This window comes from Serinus canaria, chromosome 9 (genome assembly GCF_022539315.1).
Source record: "Serinus canaria isolate serCan28SL12 chromosome 9, serCan2020, whole genome shotgun sequence".
In the NCBI taxonomy this organism is placed as follows: domain Eukaryota; kingdom Metazoa; phylum Chordata; class Aves; order Passeriformes; family Fringillidae; genus Serinus; species Serinus canaria.
In genome coordinates this window covers 16,610,423-16,632,488 of record NC_066323.1, presented here as the reverse complement: position 1 = coordinate 16,632,488, position 22,066 = coordinate 16,610,423, and the positions used below count along the sequence as shown (strand labels likewise).

Below are 22,066 nucleotides of genomic sequence, written 5' to 3'. Positions count from 1 at the left end.
CGTGGCCATGAAGAACAATTAAGTACTACACAGCCTCTCTGCAGGGGAAGGCTCTGGAGTGGTTTAATGGAGCAGATCTCATGATGGGATGTACTTTTGGATAATGCTGTCTTACATATTCAGGTATAACTACTGCTCTGCTGCAGGAGCCTTGGTTGCATAGCAAGAGGCAGCTCCAGCTACCAGGAGAGCGCTGCCTATTTAATATTTTCTCATTTCATTTAATTCCAATGTAGAGTTGGAGATGAGTTTGTTAGAAATAAAGCACTTCATAGGGAGATTAGTTGTCTGCTTTCCGTGGCTTGCAGAGGGAAAAGTACTGATGTAACTTCTTAGCTTGAAATCAGCTTGACACTTCATATAGATCTGTTAGACAAAGTTCTGTTATTTCAAGCACAACTCCCCTTTTCTTGTTTGGGAAGATGAACCACAAAGTCCCTGATGGCTTGCACACACTGTGAGTGAGGTGTTCTTCTAAAAAGCGATGTAGTTACTCATGCCAAGATTAGGATTTTCCAAAGCTTATTCTTCTTCCACACAGTGTCTGACAGATCTGTCCCTTAATGCATAGGTTTGTACTACTGGTTTCTTGGATTCAAAATCATTCTGGTATCTAAAGTTGTCATTGGGCTCTCCCTAAGAGCCTGGAGGCAGTCAAGCAGCTCCCCAGGGCTTTGGTCAGCTCAGGAGCCTGGGAAGCCCAGGGCAAGGGAGTGCTGCAGGCCATGGCAGGAGGGGAATGATGCTAAGGGACTCCCCCCCGTCATGTGCCACCACATGTGACATCAGGTCCTACACATGCCTGGAAAATCAGATATGTTATTGTCCTGTGTGTATTCAAGGAATAAAGGCTGGAACAGGGGCTGAGCTCCTGACTGCTGTGAATGCTCGGGGTAATGGCAACCCTGAAGATGAAGCTTTATTTCTGCAGCCTTTGTACTTCATTAGACATGGCCAAAAATCATCCCCACCCCACTTAGCCCAGATGAGCTGCTGCAGAATACCACAGGGAAAACCACTTTTAAACTCTAATCCTGGAAATGAGCTGTCCCATGAAAACCACCTCTGACTCACAGAGTTATGCAAGCACATTTCCTCCTGTAAAAGAGCCAGAACCTTTCCAGGCCACCTACTGCAGGTCATGATAGGAGCTCAAGAGGCAATTCACGTGTCCAGATAGCGTGCTGAATAGTAAAGGTCTTCTGTGTACTTGTGGGACATGTAATGGTCATTTCATGGAGAAGGAAATAATGTTTTTATCAGACAAACAAATGCTGTTACAGAGGAGTTCCCTGCCTGCCTTGTCTTGGATCTTGCCTCTTCCTTTGAGGTTGTCAGTGTGAGAGATGGAGGGGACTCGTCTGCAGAGCTTCCCAGAGCTCACCTAGGAAGGTTCCATTCTGTATTTTTTCAAAGCTTCATCATCAAGCCTGTCCCAGCTGGACAGATCATCTGTGTTCCTCCTGCTGCCAGGAGGTGCAGACACACCTCTTAATTCTGTGAGGCCAAATTTTCAGTTGTACTGCAGCTATTACACTGATTGACTTCAGCAGGCTCTTTAGGTACCCCCTGCCCTTAAGGGTAATGCCAGTTATGTTCTTATGACCCAGAAAACCCCAAGTTTATGCTTACATCTTAATTTGTAGGAAAAATAATATATTTCAGAAGGGTAATCTGTAGAAGTAAAAATATGTTTCCAATTAGCATGACTTTATCAAGTGTCACAAAGAAACAAAGTCGATTGTCCAGAAATAATTTATTCATCAACAATAAAACACTGAATAGAAAAAGCCTTGTAAATAAAACTATATATATATATAATGCTTTATTTTTTTATTCGATACTGCACAAAAACCACTACAGACAGTAACAAAATAATCCAATTAATCTTAAAAATTTCAAATTATAATTGTCACTCTTCATTTATCATGTTTTATTAACAATGCAAAGGTCATTTGTTTACATATTATACTTTTACTTGATATCATGAAATTGTTTCTTAAAACACTTGAAGCAATTGGTTGTTTGCCCCATAATTTATAACATAGAAGTATATCAATAAACAATATAACAGCTCTGAGAAAGATATGCAGACTGTTCAATGGTAAATAGTCTACCATAGGCTGTTTAGTGTGAGAGCAGGAATAAATCACAACTGAATTGGGATAGAAGTCAACACATTGAAGAGAAATAATACTTGGGGAACAATTACATGTTTTCCATTGCTCGCTTGGTGATGTGATCTCTTTCAAGCTCTGATTTCTCCTGTTTTAGATACTCCAGCACCTTTGCCAGCATATCCTCATCCAGGTACTGCCTGGTTTGTGTGTCATCAGCTTCCCCAGCCATGGAGAGCCTTTTGCTGAGCGAAGCCAGCTTGGCAGCCTCCTGTGGTCCCAGCTGGTTTAGGTGCTCTCGGATGGCCTGCTCCAGGTGCTCCTCGTCCTGCAGGTTGCTCTCCGAGGCTGCAGCAGGGACTCTTTTCATCTGGTTGGTATTGATCACCTCGGGGTATTTTGCCAGCACCTTTGCCAAGTAATCAGCCAGCTCTTCATCCTTCTCATTCAGCTTCTCGTACTCCGCTTGTCGCCTTTCCAAGTCGTTCATCCAGGCAGCTTTAGGGAGCAGGTGTCCTTTCAATCTTCTGGGAATGTAAGACAGCCTTGGCAAATCGTTTTCTTGATTAAGACGATTTAGTAGGTAGGAGGGATTCTGGTTAGCTAAATTGTCATTTCCCAGAAGGCTGACAATATCTTCAATATTGAGGTCTTCAGGTAGATTTTCTGGAATAAGAGGCTGCTTCATGTACCCATTTTTAGAGTTTATATTATTTTTAAATATATCACTCTGTCCTAGATTGGTTTCAGTTATCTCATCGAGGTCTTCTGGGAATTCCATTTCCTGCTCAGCTTCCAACCTTTCGCTCTGAAGCTGATTTTTTTCTCCAGCTTTCAACATGTCTATTAAATCCTCAGGAGGAATTTGCAAATTTCTTGAGATTTCTATCAGCTGAGCTATAGCCTGAGGATCAAGTTGTTTATCCAAAAACATGGATGCTCTTTTTTCCTCAAGTTCTCCTCCAGTCCTTAATTTCCTATTCCCAGCATTACCCATCAGCCTCGTCAGATAATAATTCATTAGTTTTGAGACGTCCTCTGACACTTGATCTTTATTTTCTCTTCTTATTTCATCCTCAAGGAAGCTGAGTTTTCCTGATCTTTTCATTTCATCGTCAATCTCCTCTTCGTGCTTATCAATTTCCTCTTTGCTGTCTTTTATCTCTTCCTGTGTTTGGCTTTCCACTTTTTCCTCTATGGGATTCCAATCTTCTCCTCCAACCACATCTTCATAGGCGATGTTATTCACTTTGTACACATCATCTTCATCATCTGTATACAATTTCTGGTCCTCATCCAGCCTTTCTTTCTTGTGGTTACTGGGTCCTGCCATCTTTCCCAGCTCCTGGAACACGGACTCCAGCGTGGCAAGGCTCTGGGGGGTGTACTGCTCCTCCACGATCTCGTTGGTACGCTTGAAAGGACTGTCCCTTGAACCCTCTTCATAGTGCCCCAGTGGCATCTTGAGGTACTTCTGCCACCTCTCAGGCCACTTGTAAGCCTCATAATCATCAGTTACTCCAGCTGGAAAGTTGTTATCTGGACCCAGACCGTAGGGCTTACTCTCCTTTGGGCCAGCTTTTGACTCCTTCTCAGCTTGCCGCAAGGCTTCCAGCATCACCTTAACCCACTGGGACTCATCTTCAGTCAAAGAATCCCTCACATTCTCTGGGAGGTGCAGCTGGTCCTTGCTTTCTCTCTGTGGGAGGAGGTAGGGCACACTTTGATAAGAGCTATAGTCAGGGCTGCCTTCCCCCTTGTTGGTTTGCTTGCGAAGGTCCTCGATGTATTCCAGAGCTTTGATCATGTCGGGATTTGGGAGCCTTGGTAAGTTTTTCATTGCATAGTCTGGGTCTTTCTGAAGCAGCTGGTGCTGCTGGAAGGAGGCTGCATCAACCCAACAGATTAGGACAAAGAAAAAGGTGAGAGCACAGGCTGCTCCAGGCTGGAAGGTTTTAGTTTCTGCCATGTTTAAAATATTTCCTTTAAATAAAGAAGAAGAAGAAAAAAATAAGTTGTTAACACATGGAGACAGGCTTAGGAAACAGAGCTATGCAAGAAATTTCTTATCTCTATGCTCCATGTACTTTTTGAACATTAATTGTCCAATGGCAGCACCAAAGTACAAAATATCAATCCTATATAACTCATGAAATGCCCATAGACATACCTAGATGTCATTTTGATCATGAGAACAAAGCACCTAAATGACAAAATTGGTGTATCCATACATTTAAATGCTGCTCAAAATACTGATATTAAAAATACAGACAGAAACATTTTGTGACATTGCTCCATAGGGCATCTAATTTCATGCCAGGACAATACAGCTGAATGGTGCTAAACTCCAATAAAATTAATGTGATGAAGTGAACATGACATATAAAATTACTTGCAAGTTTATTTCTGACATTGCTGATAGTACTGAAGCTATTATTTCCTTTATTTTGCTATTTCATATAAAAATTATTTGTATTACAATGGAATATCAGTTAATGACTCTATGATTCATCTTCCTAGGGCAATGATGAGAGGAAAAATATGAGAGGAAAAATATAACTTATCCTAAAGGTATAAAATAATTTTACTGAATCCTTGAAAGCCCATCTTGGAAATGAGCTCGAGTAGGTAGGTTCTGAGCAGTGATTTCATTCATTTGCTTATTCATTCACTCCAGCAGAAATTGAATCAGGTCCCAGGACAGGCAGAAACATGACCACTGGCAAATTTGGTTAGATCAGTAGAAGCCCATGTCTGCCCAACTGACCCCAGACAAAAATAAACTCTGGAGCAGAACTGGGAAAAACACTCCTGTGACAGAATTAAGATGATTACAGCATCACTGTGCATGAGGATACAGCTGCAAAAGCCCAGCCTTGCAGGGAGCTGGGCACCCTCCACACAGCACAGGGGAAATTGCCACCAGTCATTCCCCAGGACACTCTCAGGCACTGGCACACTGGGGCCACAGGACAGATGGGACTCTTTTCTGACCCACTTGCATTAACAAATAAAGCACAATAATGAGAAAGGAATGATAAAGATATCAACTCCTTTGATTAATTGACCTATTTGGTTCCTTTGGTTCTTGGCTTGGTAAAAGCATCATCTTATTGAGACTCTGGTGGTTCACGAGAGCCTGAAAGAGCTGTGGACACCCGTGTTTCCCACTGCTGGAAGCAGAAAGTGAGCACGGATATGTTCATTTCAGCTCACTTGTAGATTTTTTCCACTCTGTTTTTTTCCTTAACATAATGTGACTTAACTAAATAATTAAAGCCCTATCAGTTCAGAGAGCTGCTTATTTCCCCCCCTTCAGTAGGCATGAACAGGCTAACAGGCATAATAGCAAACAATTTCCCCAAACATTTCTGACTTCAAGCCTGGATACATTTGAGCATTGATTTCACAAATGATTAGTTCAGCAGCTAATTAACCAGTCCCACCCTCTGGATCTGAGTTTGCCCTGAGTCAAAGCCAACACATTGCTTCATTTTCTGTCACAGAAAAGGCATTAGCCCTGCACATAAATGTATATATCCATTAAAAACCCAAACAAACAAACAAAAACATGCAAAAACTCCCCCAACCAAACATCACCTTATTTTCTATTTCTGCAGCAAATAAGTGAAATTAAGGCTTTCTTTTTCAGCAGACTGGTCATTAACAGAGTTCATTTGATCAGCACATGAGAAACTGTCCTTTCCACGGGATGGGGGAAGGGAGAGTCCTTCTATAATCAACTGCCAAGCACCTCCCACTCACAAAAACCAGGAACTCACCCTCCTTCTCTGCACACAATTTGGACTGTTACAGCCTTTGCAAGGGCTGTCAGCATCCCACTGAAATCAAAATGTGTGCAGCCAGGCAAAGTTTAGTTTAGTGTTCCACAAGGATGTTGCTCAGTTGGGTACTTCCTTTGCAGGAATAACAGATCATTGGCTCCTCTCTCCATATTTGGTCTGCATTTGCCTCTAGGTCAATTTTTACTTCTAATTTATTGGCAGATGATATTTGAAAGCCTTGTCAAACAGATTTGGGAATGATTTCTTTTACAAGCTATCATTCAGGTCGTAAATCTCGTCATTAAATATACTGCGCTATCCAAGGTAAGAGGATTCCTCCCCAGTCTTTCAGACTTTATTTCCACATTTGTTTTTAAAACAGGACATTTTAGCCTATCTTTAGGAAATATTGTAAACATTCTCTCCTGTGCCTCTCAAAGAACAGTATGCTAAAACAGCTCTTTTGTCTGCAGATCGATGACTCTGAAGGCAGTCTAGATGGAGAGCATATTTTCTCCTCTATTAGAACCTAACAAACAGGAAAATCATCTTTTAGCCAACAAATAAAGATGAAGAAGAAGCTCCTCTTTACAAAATGAGGCAACCACGATCAGAATTTAACACATACAAAGGCAATACAGACTGAAAAAAGTTCCCTAATAAACAGACACAGAAAATATCTTCTTTCTGGGATGTTTCCATGGTAGCAGTAATTTTCTCTCTCATTCTCCTGGCAGTTGTTTCTGATATGACTCTAATGTTTCCAGTGAAATTCAGCTATGAAAACTCATAGGTTTTTCTCATAGATGTGTCCCTGTTCTGACAGCCTTAGGTGAAACATAAGAGCAGTTTTCCATAGGGAAAATAAATATATCATGCACTCTTCCTCCCATTTCTTTTTTGCAATAAATAACACGACTGCAGCACATCTGCCTCGTTTAAAATCATCCCTAACCTTTTACCCTGTGGAAGGAACTGAAAACACAAACAAAACAGCAACGAAGGGTAAAAACCCCAACCCACGGCAGTCCTACTGACTACCAGGACTGTTTGCAAGCGGATCCGTCTGGGAAGTGACTGGGAGGGTGTTTGGAACCCCCCGCCCATCCGCGAAGTGCCGTGCCGGCGAGCGGGCACGGCTGAGTGCCGCCGCTCCCGGGAGCGCTCCCGCTCCGCTCCCGCCTCAGCGCGGCCGGCGCTGGCAGCGCACGGATACAGTACATATGTATTTATACATACACACATGCATTTTTATATGTGTACTATATATATAGCCACAGAGGCTCATTTTATAGAGATGTGTTCCCTTGCGAGCCCCAGCCCCGGCACCACCGGCTCTCGGTGCGACTTCATCGCTCTCGGTGTCGGATCCTCCTGCGGACCCCTGGGGCTCCGCGCTGCCTACATCCCAATCTACATCCCCACATCCCTACAGCCCGACGGCCCTACCTGCGCTGCCGCCGCTCCGCCGCTCCGCCGCCTTCAGCACCCGGACAGCGCCCGCTTATACCGCCCCGGCCGCGCGTCACGGCCCCGCCCGCCCGGCTCGGTCCGGCCCCGCCCGGCTCTGCTCCGCCCGCCCGGCTCTGCCCAGCCCAGCCCTGCTCTGCCCAACCCGGCCCGGCTCTGCCCAGCCCGGCCCGGCTCTGCCCAGCCCGGCCCGGCTCTGCCCCGCCCGGCCCGGCTCTGCCCAACCCGGCCCGGCTCTGCCCAGCCCGGCCCGGCCCCGCCCGGCTCGGCCCCGCCCGGCTCGGCCCAGCCCGGCCCGGCTCTGCCCAGCCCGGCTCGGCTCTGCCCAGCCCAGCCCGGCCCCGCCCGGCTCTGCCCCCGCGGGCCCCAGCGACCCGCAGCCCGCACGGCGCGGGCACACAGCCGGGCAGGTAAAACCGGCAGCGGAAAAAAACCAGGGAGAAAAGTGATAAAATACAGAGGGGAAAAAGGCACGAGGAAAATAAGGAGAGAAAAGCGAGGCAAGGAAGAAGGAAGGGGGAAAGGGGAAAAGGTTTAAAAATAAAAAAGAAAGGAAAAAGGCAGACGTGATACAGCCGGTGCCTTCTGCTTCTCAGGCTAGGAGGAAGGACTCGATAAACCCGACCCAGACCTCGTGGGGTGGGTGCCGACCAAACCAGCAGCAGGGCACACGCCCAGGGCTGTGGGGCAGGAGCAAACCCCGAGGTGGGTGCAGCCCAGCTGTGAGGATGACTCTGCACCCCAGGGTCAGTGTGTGTGTGTGTGTGTGTGCCTGGCTGTGCCGCCTCTCAACAGCTATGCCCAGCAGGTTTGTTGGTTTTTTTTGGTTTTTTTGGTTTTTTTTTTTTTTTTTTTTTTTTTTTTTTTTTTTTTTTTTTTTTTTTTTTTTTGTATTTTTTGTCTTTAGTTCATTGACTGAGCTATGGTGGAACATTTCTGGCTTTGTCATGGGGCAGGGATAGTTCATGGCCTTGTCATCAGGTGTAGGAGGTCCTGGAGCTCTGGACCAGCTAGAGATGGGTGCTCCTGAGGGAGGGGGCTGAGCGGGAAGGACACCCCTCCATTGTTTGTCTGAGGTACATGGACAAACTGAAGCACACTGGGGAAAGAGAAGGCAGAAGGTTCCTCCTGCTCCAGCAGCCCCCATCCCAGCCTGTGTGCCCTGGCTGTGGTGGCTGTGGCATGGGACAGGGGCCAGGCTGGCACTCCTCTGGATGGGGATGGAGCCAGAGGGGGACTGCCCATCCTTGGGGCACTGCCAGGCACTGCTGAAAAGGCCCTCATGGTTTTACCCCCATTCTCAGCACTCAAAAAGGGCAGCACTTGCACACCTGGATCACTGGGGTGAGTAAATACCACCATGCCATAAGTCACAAAACACAAGATGTAACACATGGCTTCAGCTGATGCTCAGAGTTTTAGCTTGTTCCTTCTGTTTCCTTCCTATCACAGAAAGGTTGTTTTACTTTGGCTTTTAAATAAGGATTCCTTTTACCCCCAAATAAATCTTTCCTGACAATTTTGACCTTTTACAGCACAAAATGCAAAAAAATCCTGGGATGAATGTACCTTCTAAGCCAATAAACATTACAAAATTACATTATTGTAAGAACAGTAAGCTAGAAATAATTGCAGCCATGAACAGACAACAAGAAAATCCTGGCTGCATTTGCTGTAGCTGACATGGAGATCTGGAAATAGAGATCTTGTTTCACCTCATGTGGTTTTATGAGTAAAACACAGTCTCAGTTTTTGTGCTGAAACTCTTCAGCAGCAGCTTTATTCTGGCCCCAGATTCCATCCAACACACACAAGCTTTCATTAGCAGACCCAGGAAGAAAAGAGCCCAAAAAATACTGCATTAGGGCCCATGATAGCAGCCCTGAGGAAGGGAAACAAAGGCATTGCTGCAGGAAGCTGAGGGCAAGGTCCAAGTGCCCTCTGAGCAGCTGGGAGCTGTATTGTGACCACCACATCCCCTTCAGCAGGGCTCTGAATGCCCACAAAACAGCTCTGCAGACGCTGCTGCCACTGATACACCTCAGCCCACGGACACAATACTCAATGTAATCAAAACCAACAAACAAAATAATAACAAAAAAAAAAAAAAAAACCGAAGAAAAAACAAAACAGCAGGAAATCTCTCAATTCAGACTTTCAGGAATTTTCTTGTGCTTCTGCAGGTGTTTCCAACAGGCTCTCGTGCATTCTGTCACCAAATGACTAATACTTATGGAGCAAATTCTTTCCCTTGAAATCATCCTGTTGAACCCCATCCATCCATCCATCCCTGATCTTCTGCATTAGAGCACATTTCAGACAACCCAAATTATTTGGCACATGAGCAAGATTCCATCCTCCTTAACCACTCACCTCAGATTTACAGCATATAAAGTCAGCCAGACACTTGGCTTAGGTCTCTGCTCTGGCTGTTCTGGGTTCAGTGGATAAAATTTTCCAAAGGCTCTCTACAATCCATCTGTCAATTTTGCTCCATATCAAAAAGTGTTGCCTGGACTTTGTGCTCATGATTGGTTGCATCCACACAGCCCTTACTGAATGTACTTTTTTTGGTCATATTGAATGTGCAGCATTCTTTTCCTCAGAATGAGTCATGCAACTGAAAATTGGATCTGTTCTGTCATCAGAAGTTCCATGGCATTTTATACAAGAGTAAGATCACATCACAGCATCTCTCAATTTTAGGAAATTGCATTAGAATTAGCTCAATATCAACTGCTCAAGCAAAGGAGAGGGGTAATCTTGTTTTTCTGAGTGAATTTTGACCATGTGCAGCCTTTTGTGCATCCTGGGAGCAGCCCAGCTCTCTCTGCAGTGATTTCTCTGAACAGCTTGCCTTGTCACATGCTCTCCCTTACCTAGTCATGCATCATGAGAAGGCAAGAGTTAATCAATCAACCCTGCACCTTGCAGCAAAAGGCTTTTCTTTCATTTCATGCAAGAAAGAGGGCATGGGGTTGGGAGGGGAACTTCACTGCAGCAAACAGAGGATGGGGGGTTCCAGCCCACTCTGTTTTGTCCCACCCCAGCTGGAATATCATCATCCCTTCAGTCAGGGGGGAAAGAAAAGCCAGGAAACTTGTCTTGAGGAGGAAGCATGGTCTGGCAAAGGGCCTTGGGGTCACTGTCCTTGTGCCCAGGCCCCAGGACACACCAGCACCAGGGGGGTGATGGTGCCCAGAGCCACAGCAGTTCAGGGACCATGGGCTCCCACCACAGCTGGCCAGCTCCCAGCAGAGGATGGAATGATGATCTTGCTGGGATAACCATCCCAGCAGAAACAGGGAGGCAGCACATTTGTCTTTTCTAAACACCAGAATGGTTTCTGCTTCTGCAGCTCTGGCTCTCTCCTCCTCTAATTGGTGCCACCAAGATCAGCACTGCTTAAAAATAAAGCAGGGTTGTGTCAATATTGATTATTTCCCTCCCTTCTTCTGTTTCTAGTGGCAACTAAAAATAATTTACAATTCATTACAGACATGACATCTCCTGCAGAATAAATGCCATTTTCACATTTAAAATTCAGCCCATATCTGACTTGAATATCTTCATTTACTCTGAATATAATGAGAAAGAGGAGGTTTTCTTTCCTCATAAAAAGCTCATCTGCCATCATAGATACAGATTCATTTAAATTATTTTAATTTTAAAGTACTTGAACTCTGCTTGTATCAACATCAGACTCGTCATTTTCTGCTCATTTTGCACGCTTGAAAGATCAATCATATTTGTATGCAAATATTTTTGGCCTCCCTAAATTTAGTGCACAATAAATGGCTCAAATTTCATTTCCAAAGCCATAAGGGGAGGGATAAATACAGCATTGTCAGGAAAAAATAAGGGTTTTTGCAGTTTTCAACCACAGTCCTTTAAAAGCAGGGATGTCAAGGCAAGCATCCACTAGCTGTAGATCACTGGGCTTTATCCAACACTGCAAGGAGATTAAGCAGGTTTAACACCAGCCTGCCCCTCACACCTCCCTGAGGGGACATTTCAAGAACAGGAAAAGCTAAGGAAAAACAAAACAAAAGAAACCAAATCTGGATTTTTATCCAACATTTACAAGTTCAGGGTTTCAGACTGCTTGCTTATTAAAAACTAACTGAAGAGGAGCCTTAGGCAAGGCTTGGCTGCCCCCCTGCACACAGGGTGTGCCCCAGTGCTCGGCCATGGGATCACCCCTTCACACCAGGGCTGGGCTCAGCTGTGCCACCCCTGCTCAGAGTCCTTCCCTAGGGCTGTGTCACCCTCCCAGTGCCTCTCCAGTGTCTGCAGGAGGAGCCCAGCCCCACTGCCTCACTGCTGCTACCTGCCCAGGGTCCTACACTTCCTATGGGATGCCTGAAGCTCGGGATAACCTCTCCATCCCATGGGAGAGACCCCTGCTCATGGGATCTCTCAGCCCAGCCAGGGCCAGAGGGGCAGAGAAGCCTGGGCTGGAAGGAGCTGCAAAGGCAGCAGATGAATCAACAGGGGAAGAGTTTGCTGCTACACTTCTTCCAGTATAGCAGCCTCCACTTTGAGTACCCTGCACAGGAATAGCAAAACACCAACGGATTAAGGAATATATTCCTTCTCATAGAACCACAGAATTATTTTTATCTCCAGGCCTCCCACACACATACTCTCATATTTTTCTCCCGTGGAGTTTCAAGGCTTTTCACAAGCTTGTGACATCTGCTTACCAACATTTGGGGTGTAAAAATACCGATATCTGTTCTGCATAGCTCTTGTGAGTGCTACATTTACCAGCCAGTAAAGATCAGGAGTCTCCTGGGAGCTGGCTGGATCAAACTGTCATGATTTCAGCACTGCTTTGCGTCAGACAGCAGAATTTAAAGTCAAAACACAGATAGTTCAGGGAGGAAGACAATGTGAAGCCCTGAGTCATACCCTGCTGAGGGTGAGGAGAACAGATTAATAGACAGCAAACATGAATGAAACTGAAGGGCTCATTTAGTCACGCGGCTGCTTCTGAAACCCAAAATAGGATTTATTTTTAGTCATAGGGCATGAAAAGAGGATTTCTTTGCACTTTGCCAAGGAGAAGTTGAGAAGAGAGTTTCAATTAGCATGGGGCAGGCTCCCCTTTGCCTTGACACCCCGAGGGCTCAGCTGCAGGACTGGCTGTGCTCAGGCAGGGGTTGCTGCTCTCAGCCTGCTCCAACAATTCGTCATCCAGGGCATGCTGCACGACCCAGCAACTTCCAGCATCATTCACATAAGGAGAGGCAGCCTTTACTCCAGCCCCAGCCCACTCTGCTAAAGTTGAGGCACAATAGTCTGCTTGAAGCCAGGGGGGTTTGTCTGGGGAGCTGCTCTGCTCCCCACTGCTGGCTCATGGGGAAAGGAGACACAGCAGCCCTGTAGTGGCAGCTGGAGAATCTGCATGGGCCAACCCCAAATCACTGGAGATTACATAACTGAAACCCTTCAGAGCAGCAGCAGCCAGCAAAACCGGCTTGCCTGTGCCTTCCCAGTGCATGCCACCTGCTCCTGTCAAGATCCTCAGCTGGTGTGAGTGCCCAGCCTGGGGTATTGGCAACCTGGGGTACCTGGCTCAGCCAGGATTGCCCTTCAGTCGTGATTTCACATGAGAACACAAAAGTTTTACATGGGAGGGAAAAAAGTTTGCACAGCAGTGATCTGTACACACATTTATGTGAGTTTTCATTTTAAATCAACAGAGAGAAGTGCTTTCACAGCTGTGCATAAGATCAGGTCCATTATTTAGTCCTCTGCTAAAACATTCAGCAATTCTGCTCTGCAGAAACTTCATGATCTTGGGGCTAAGTAATTTCTATTCCTTACTTACGTTAAACCCTCATTAATATTTACATTAATTACTCATAAACATGAAGAAGCTCAGTGATTTTGGATCTCTGTGTCTCTGGCAGAAAAGTGTCCATTTTGTTATCAGCTGCCTTGTCTGACAACACAGAATGGGGGTTAGAGGAGCAAAATTGCCACTCCAAATTAAAACTTCTGTGCTCCCTCTTTTTTTCCTTGAGAGTCCAACCATTCCCAAAGCATGAGCCAGCATATTGGCATTACTGCACGTGGGCAAATGTTCTTCCATCCCCAAGCCACTAGGGCAACAGGTGCTTTAGCAATGGAGCATGTGAGAGTTTATGTGCTAAAGCTAGGAGGGCAAAAAGCCATGCTCTGCTCTGTGCCATAGAACATTATCACCACTTCCTTGTGCATTGTCCTCGTCAGGGTCATTAGTTTCCCTGGTTTCATTACAGCCCATTTTGTGGCCATAGGTTTGTCCCTTGCTCAGTACAAACGTGCATGAATTCCAACCCTATAGCTACAGTAATTTATACAAATCTGGGTCAAAGTCAAATGCAGTATTTGGTCAAGGATGTGACAAAAATAGGCAAAAGAGACTCAGTGCAAGGCACAGCACAGAGACAGTGTTATAGAATTCCTTCCTTCTACAAGAAAAGAGCAAACAATTTGTTAGCTCGTATGGAGAAGGCAAAGCCACTTCATGCCATGCCCTTTTTAAAAAATGTGTACTAAATTAAAAGTTTAGTCAACATGATTATGAGTGATTGCATCAAAAAGAGAGCACAAATTCATGTCCTCCCACGTGGTTGTGGCTATTAGCTTTGTCACATCAGCATCAAAGCAGAAATCTTGTTGTTTTAGGGTTTTAGTGCTGACTTTGAATTTCAGGATACAGACGCAGGGAGAGCTGGCTGGCTTCAATGGCAGCTTCCCTGTTCAGTGGCTGTGGAATGAAGGCAAGTCCAGAGTCTCAGAGCAAAAAGCAGAACAGATGCAGGTTAATCATTTACCTCCCCCTGCTGCAGGCTGTGCTCAGGAGTGACCCAGCACAGCCCACTGACCTACTGACACCCACTCCTGGGTGGTGAAGCTTTCATGCCAACAAACAGATGTGCAGGAGGCAGACTGTGGGCAGCAGGAGACAGAGAAATCCAACAGTGTGATCTGTGAGCTGCACAATTCCTCAATGGACAAGTGTCCACGGAAAGGCACCATGCTCCATCCAACATGGGATGGGGTGGGAGCCAGAGGGTGGGTGCAGCTGGGTACATGGCACAACGTGGCATCCATCCACTGCAACATTAAGAGCTCTGTTAACATCTACAATTTGCTTTTTCTTATCTCTCAGTCATGAAAAGGTCTCTTGAGGCAGGATAAGACTGATAGGCAGGCTGCTCCCTTCTCTGGCAAAAGTCAAAATACAAGTGGTGACATTGTTTCTCCAAACAGCCTCCAATCTACAGGACAACTACTAACATTTCTGCAAGCTGGGAAGAACATTTGTTTGGATGTCCAAACTGTTTTAGATAGCAGTCTCACATCTCTCTCAGCTATAAGATCCTTGACTGGCAAGTAAAATCCATATAATCAGGTGAAAATGCTGTGATTTTCCCCTAAGGTAAATACTTTCTGTCTCACATACCTCACTGCTAAGTGCCTGAGATGAGCTGAGTGTCCTTCCCAGCCCTGAGGCTCCTGCTTGGGAGGGTACATTTTTCACCAGACTTGGAGCTGGTGCAGTTTGAAGCAGTTCTGGTGCGGCAAAAGTTCACCCCGGGTCCATCCCACCAGCAGCAGGGCTGCAAAACCCAAAAAGCACAGCCCAGGAGCTGCTCACAGATGCAACCTGCATCCCCAAGGACTCAGGGGCCATCTTCCAAAAAATCCACGAGGTATCCTGTCATCTGCTCCTCCTTCATTCAGCATGATGCTGCATCTCATAGAAGTGTTCTGCTCTCCCAAAATAAATGGTCAGAAATTCAAGGCAAAAGCAATTCATTGCAGCTGTTTAAAATCAGGTCACAAAGCCCTCAATGAATTGCTGTCAGCATCACCCCAGTGTGGCTCACAGGTGCTCCTGTATGGACCTGGGGTCACAGGGAGCTCTTTAGCTGCCTCTGGGTTTCCACCAGAGTACCTCAAAGATGGACCAAGAGGCCAGATGCTCTGCCTGGCACTGTAGATCTTCTCTGAAGAATTAAATGGATTACTTGTCCACGCCAGGAGGTTTCCACCATCTGTTGCAGATGTAATATCGATGAGGTTCTCAATTGTACATGACCAGTTCAGGATGCTGTTGTATGAGAAACACACACAAAACCAAGCCCAGCCATTTCAGGTTGCTGATGCTCACTGTGGATCAGGGAGCCCTGACCAATCTGTTTGCTGAGGTGGATTCTCCTCATTTCCCCCAGTGTGCTGGTGCCTGTTGTGGCAGGTGTGTCCCCATGGTGTCATGCTGTGCCTCTGAGCACGGCTGCAGGAACTTTGGGGAGCCCCTGCTGGCTGGTTCTCACCCTGGTGCACAAAGGTCCCTTTCTCACTCCTCATCCTCTCTTCTGCAAGGACCTGGAGTGTGGCATTCACATTCTCTGAACAGAGAGATGTAATTCTCTCTTTCAGGGCTTTTTCCTGGAGAAGCACAGAGAGAAAAAAGAGAAAACAATTCTTCTCTCTACTTGCTGCTCCTGTTGTTTTTGCACATGTGGAATGTGTTAAGAAGATTGTTTACCTGAAGTGATTTGGCAATTAGATTCTGCTGAGGATTGCTTTGTTTCCTTGGCCAGGTGGAAAAATCTGTGCCCTGGCTGTCTGGAGACAGTCACTGGTTTTCAATAGTAATTTGGTATGGTCTAGTATAGTATCTTTTTAATATAGTATAGTATCTTTTTAATATGGTATAGTATAGTATCTTTTTAATATGGTATAGTATAGTACAGTATAGTATCTTTTAAATATAGTAATATAATAATATAACAATATAGTATTCTTATACATTAATATAATAATATAGTAATGTAATATAATCTAGTTTTAATAAAGCAACTGTTCAGCATTCTGAACCAATGGAGTCAGTTGCCAGTCATTCCCTGCATTAGGGGCACCCTGTGTTACTGTACCTGGTGGTGCTGGCAGGTACAGACTTGGTCCTGTGCACCAGCAGAGCCCCTGAGCTCCTGGGGAGGACATCAACCCCATTTGATGATATTTTTTGAAGCATGGATGTCTTTTGTATGGGACAGGAAGGATGGGAAGAACTGTAATGTGAGGAGACACAGCAGGAGTTGGTAAGTGAAGGCAGCTGCCAGGGATGCAGCTGCAGTGCCTGAGCCAGCAGAGCACAGAGACCAAACCTCCTCTGGAAGCCACAGACACAGGCTGGAGCTGGGGAGAGCAGATGGTGCAGGAGCTGAGGCAGGAATCTGAGCCTGTCTTTGAGGGTCTGTGCCAAGGAGGTGGGACCAAAGGCTAATTAGGCTGATGAGCAGTGATATTAAATGTATTAAATGAGGCTTCAATGTAAGAGAAATCTTAGGAAAAAATAGTTGAAGGGAAAAGCATAACAGAGTACATCCCAGCATAGGGGAGCAGAAATACAGAACCTGCTCCCAAAAGTAAATCCATATAAAAACTCCAGTTGTGTTTCCTGATTTTTACCTACCAAGCACATATATGAATTCCAGCCATTTATTTGCTTCAGTAAACCCACAGGATTCAAAATATATGCTTTGGCTGTAATGAGACCAAATGTATTTGGAACGTGCACAAAATTAAAAACACATCTAAGAGCTTTGAGCAGCAGTCAGGGTTTGCTGAATGAGAGCCCTTAACCATGATTTTTAATTAGTATTGACAAAATCCTTAACACTAAGTTTATGTTGTTACTCCTCCCAGCTGCATAGACAGCCAGGGCTCAGAGATCATCTATCAACAGCAACACCCAGACAGCATTACTTGGAAACCAAACACAACTGCAGACGCTTCTCTGTGCCAGTGGCATCAGACAAAACCAAACCAAACCTCTTTTCATAATTATTTTAACCAAATCCAACCAATCCTTTCACAAAACAATGACACTTCAGGAGAAGAGAGTAAAAAAACAAAAACAAGCAAGCAAGCAAAAAATTTCCAGGCAGACAAATAATAAAACAAATTTGATTGCTCTGTTGATCATCAAAAGCAGCACCTACAAAGCTGCCTGATAAATCTGGTATCTTCCCATGGCTATATTGCATATTAGCCTAAGACTACTCTGACCTACAGAGTAGCTGTTGAGTTCATACTTTGCATTGTGCTGAAGTAAGTCTTAAATTCATAAAACAACATGAATTTTAATAATGCTGAGCAAGTCTTGCCTGAAATATCAGCTGCATTAGCTTAAAAAAGATGGATCACCAAATACAATAGTATATAACCACACGTGCAGAAAATGGTACACAGCCCAAAGAGGTGGTTTGATCAAATTTTTAGGCAGAAAAGCAATGCAAAGCAAATCTTTTTTATATAGTTTTCTAAGTCCCTAAATCCTTACATAGCACAGACAAAAGTTCTGAGATGACCCTGTGCCTTAACGAGGTCTCTAAGTGCTTTAGGTGCTGTGAATCATTCCTCTCCAAAACTTACTTCCATTGTCTTGTGAGTACAGAGGTTTGCAAAGTAGTTTCCATTCCTATACATTTCTTTCTGCTTCATTTAGAGGCTACCAAGATACCTTAAAATAATCTGGAACAGCTGTGGTATAAAAACAACTCCAGCTGCAAATAGCATCCTAGAAAGAACCAGGAGTGTTTGTCTTGCTGGGTGACAGCAAGTATGTATATCCACTCTTTGGCACAGACAGAAGGCAGACATGACTGTAAATAAGAGCAAGTGCAGCACTTGCAGGGGACAGAAGTGGAGGATGGTTAAATTGACCTTTCACAGGCCAGTTCAATGCTCACACATTCTAACAAATGTTTTTTTCTGCAATCCTACCTCTCCTTCATCACATTTCTGAGAATTCTCTACTGTGTCTAACCCAATGAAACCCTGGCTTGGACCAGCAGAATATGAATAATTTGTATTCCAGTACAGCTGTTTGTGTAAGGATCAAATCTCATTATACCAGTCTGAGGGAACACACAGCACGTTCTTCTGGTCTGAGTTCAGGTTAAAAAACCTTTACATGTAAGTAGGGATCTGTCCCTCTGTTTCCTCCATCCTGGTTTGCAGTATTTAACAGCATCCTACTACAGTGGAGTGTAACTCCTCCTGCAGAACAACTGGCAGAACAGAAAATAAAGCAGCTTGTATTGCCCTTTTCTTACCAAGCTTTCCATAACCTTCCTGTAGACTTTCTTGTAGCAGTACAGGGCAGTCAAAGCCTTGGTGGCCTCTCTGCTGAATGACAGTAATCCTGTGATCATTCCATTAATGTTATATGAACAAAAGTTCTGTAAGACATTTGCCAATTTTTGTTACCTAGAGGCATTTTGGGCAGCCACCTTCACAGAAATTCATATCACAGACACAAGAATGTTTCCTTCACCAATTGTTTGCTATTCTCTGGTGCAACCCTGAAATATTTTGAAGTGGTTTGCTTATGACTCAAGAAGGGAAAAAATAAGTTAATAAAAAAAGGAAAGATCAGAGTCAAAAATTTTTCAGTTGATGCAGTCAGCTGACATTCATGACCTCTTGTACTATTTAAAACTAGACTGAAGGTGCAGAAGGCAAAGGCAGAGTAGCAGATAACTTGCAAGACTGACGAGGGAAAGAGAAGTTTCCAAAACTGCAGTGCACCCTTTTGCACTGCCATACTGGCATTAGTCAGGCAGACAGAGGGCTTTCATCCAAAGCAGCAATATTAGCATGCAGTGCCTGACTACATTTTCATTTGAAGCTGAGCAAGCCAGGCTCATTCTCTCCAGCAAGTCAGGCTGATGCACTCTCCCAAGAATCATGTCTTACAGAAAAATAACCATGAAATATTAATCATTTCCTATTTGGAGCTACAACTGTCACAAATGATGTAGCTCTCTCATGTACAGCCTCCTGCTGAAGAACTGCATATGAGCACAGCAAACGTACCCTGCTTCCTGGGCAGAGGAAAAGCCTGGACCGTGTGAGCAGGAGCAGGGATAGTGCTGAGTCCTGTTGCCAAACCCAGCCCAGATCAGCCCCTGCCCATTGCCAGGTCCCCCCACCTCCCTGCACCACGTGCCACATGTTCAGAGCCAAAGAAATGCTGCCAGAGCCTGCTCACAGAGTTCTGCACAAAGAGGCTCGGGATTGCCCCCCACAGCAGGGAGCACTGCCATCCCTGGCCAGCAATGAACTCTGGGGGAATTCAGGACATCCCTCTGGCTGCCCTGGATGGCTCCAGCCCCTGCCAGGGGGCTCAGAGACCTTGGCACAGAGCCCAGGACCCCTGTGCCTTTGATTTTGACCCATGGAAAAAATGACCAACCTTATATGAGGATCTACAAGCCACACAAGTTTAGGAACGATAGTTAGTTTGCCCCAGGGTGAAAAGTAGAATTTGGGGGTTTTTAGAATGGGGGCTCAGGGTCCCAAAGATGGAGGAATTTGGGTGTGCCTTGTCCTTCTTTCTCCTTCTTCCTAGCCTCCATCTTCTGGGTGATGGTGGCACTTTTGGATTGGTTTAGGGTAGAGATGGACTGTCTAACAGAGGTGATGGGTATTGGAAAATTATTGTAAATAATGTACACGTAGTTTTTAGTATAAAAAGACAACACTGCCCTGAGGGTGGGCAGTGTGCCTGCTGAATGGACCTCAGCAGGCCAGGGAAAGAATGTTAGAGATAACAGCAAATAAACAACCTTGAAAACCAGAACAGATGAATCCTGACTCCTTCTTTGGTTCCCAGGCTGGGAAAAGAGACTCTGTGACACATCTCAGGTCATCCTGACCACAGAGACCCCCGAGAGAACACAGCACAAGAACAGGAATAGGGCACAGAAATCCCTCTGTGTGAGGGTTTGTGCTCAGAGCACTCCTGGGCACTGCTGGAGGATCATCCTGGGAGCTCCATGTGAGCTTGGGAGCTGCTCATTCAGGGCTCAGCCTCAGTGACTTGCAAGGACTGTCACCCAGGCAAAGCAGCAAATGATGAGAAATAATGTCCCTGCATAGCTGATAGGCAATCCAGAGCATGGAGCCATTTGCATAAAACACTCATTGTCATTTCACACATGCAGATCTCTGGCAGCCAAAACCTCACAGCAGATCATTCAGGCGTCAAGGCACAGAAATTGAATCAGTTGTTTGCTACAAATAACTCATCCAGTTGGATCTGACAGGACACTGCCTCCTCACTAGATACTGTCAGTGCTCCAAGCTATGACCTGTGCCCAGGATCTCAGGGCATCACACTCTGGGTGACATCTGAAGATGCATGCTTGGCTGCTGCAAATGGGACAGGAAGATGAAATTTTTCACATGGGTCATTAGAAAAAAATCACTCCCAAAATAAAGGTGATGTTTACCAGACAGAATTAGGTGATCTAGACCACAAGAAATTAATGTCTGTAATTGACTGTTTGTAACTGGGACACTTTGGGGTTTGATGATAATTTTTTCCTACTATCAAATACACTTTCAGTCACATATTTAGTGGGTGTCTTCTGATCTTTCTCAATAACAATTATATTTTTATCAGAAACAGAGCCTCCTTTTCACAATATAGCATTTTTTGCATATGCAATTTCTTGAAACCATGTGATTCTGCAGCACTTTTTCCTTCCTGACACAATGGAAATTAGTTTTTGGACAGAATCAAGACATCCAGCTATTACCTCTGTTACCAGGAACTTCTTGGAGTCAGAGAGGGAAGCCATCTCCATGGAGCTGGCTTCTCCCTGTTCCCAGCTTCTCTCCCTGCAGAACAGACAGCTTTCCCTGCCCATCTCAGCTTCAACATTAAGCATTCAAGACTGACAGGCCCCTTTACTATAAAAAAAAAAAGAAGACATGAAATTTTCAGCAGGTTTTGAGGGGGGTATGAAGGCAAACAACTCACAGGATAGAAAACTGCTCAAAATAAACTACATGAAAAGAGAAATGTGACATAATAGCCCCTTGTATTGTGACTGAAATCAACTGTCTATGGCTTTGTACAGAAGTTACCTGCAAAAATTTCTGTGTTCTAGAGCATTGTGGCATTAGAGCAGTTCGTGCTCTGAAGCACAACGAATTTAATACAATTTAAAATATAGTTGCTTACAGTTTAACTAAAGAACTTTTAACAATCTCACATCATAGGCCTTACATTTTAAGGTCTACCACTAAAATCCAGTTGTGAGAACAAAAAGGCCAGGTTCAGCTCTTCAGAGCAGTGAATCTTTTTCTCCTGATGTGCCATGCACTGAAAGGCATCAACACTGGAACAAATATTAAGAAATCTGTCACTTGCTATCATCCAGCTGGAAAGAACAAACTCCCTAGGGCTCACTGTTGACAGCACTGAAAGAAAGAGCCTCACCTGGAATCACACTTTATTTCATCACAGGGAAGGCTTCAGTGTGCAGCCCTTCCCCTTCAGATATGGGCAACTGGCTATTTTCTGCACTAATTAAAGGATGTTAAAATGAAATCAGCCACTTCTTATTGCCTGTCTCACATTTTGTGTTCACAGGCTTGTTGAAACACAGCTAGGGGTAGCTAAATATTAACCATGAACAGCTGGAAAAAGAAAATCAATAATTTCTAGATTAGTTGCCTTTCATTTCCCCATTCTAGTGGCTAGAATTTCATCTGCCATTTACTTATTTACAATTCACATGGCTGAAGCACCCCTGGAACAAATGAACAACCACACATCCATATTTTGCCCCTAACCTAAAGGATGGATGGGAAATGGATGGATGTGTATTTCTG

At 44.9% G+C, this 22,066-nt stretch overlaps 2 protein-coding genes across 3 annotated transcripts in view; both read right to left on the bottom strand.

Annotated features, from left to right (window-relative positions):
* Nucleotides 1-1,750: 1,750 nt before the first annotated feature.
* SCG2 (secretogranin II) overlaps nucleotides 1,751-22,066 on the bottom strand; it is a 37,081-nt gene continuing 16,765 nt past the window's right edge. For both annotated transcript variants that reach the window (XM_050977961.1, XM_050977963.1), the window contains exon 2: nucleotides 1,751-4,100. In XM_050977961.1, the coding sequence (XP_050833918.1) occupies nucleotides 2,209-4,100 (1,892 nt within the window). In that variant the 3' untranslated portion in view covers nucleotides 1,751-2,208. The remainder of the gene's footprint in view (nucleotides 4,101-22,066) is intronic.
* Nucleotides 3,954-22,066, bottom strand: part of AP1S3 (adaptor related protein complex 1 subunit sigma 3) — a 54,821-nt gene continuing 36,708 nt past the window's right edge. Inside the window, exon 5 of the mRNA XM_050977964.1 lies at nucleotides 3,954-4,100. Coding sequence (XP_050833921.1) covers nucleotides 4,089-4,100 — 12 coding nt within the window. The 3' untranslated portion in view covers nucleotides 3,954-4,088. The remainder of the gene's footprint in view (nucleotides 4,101-22,066) is intronic.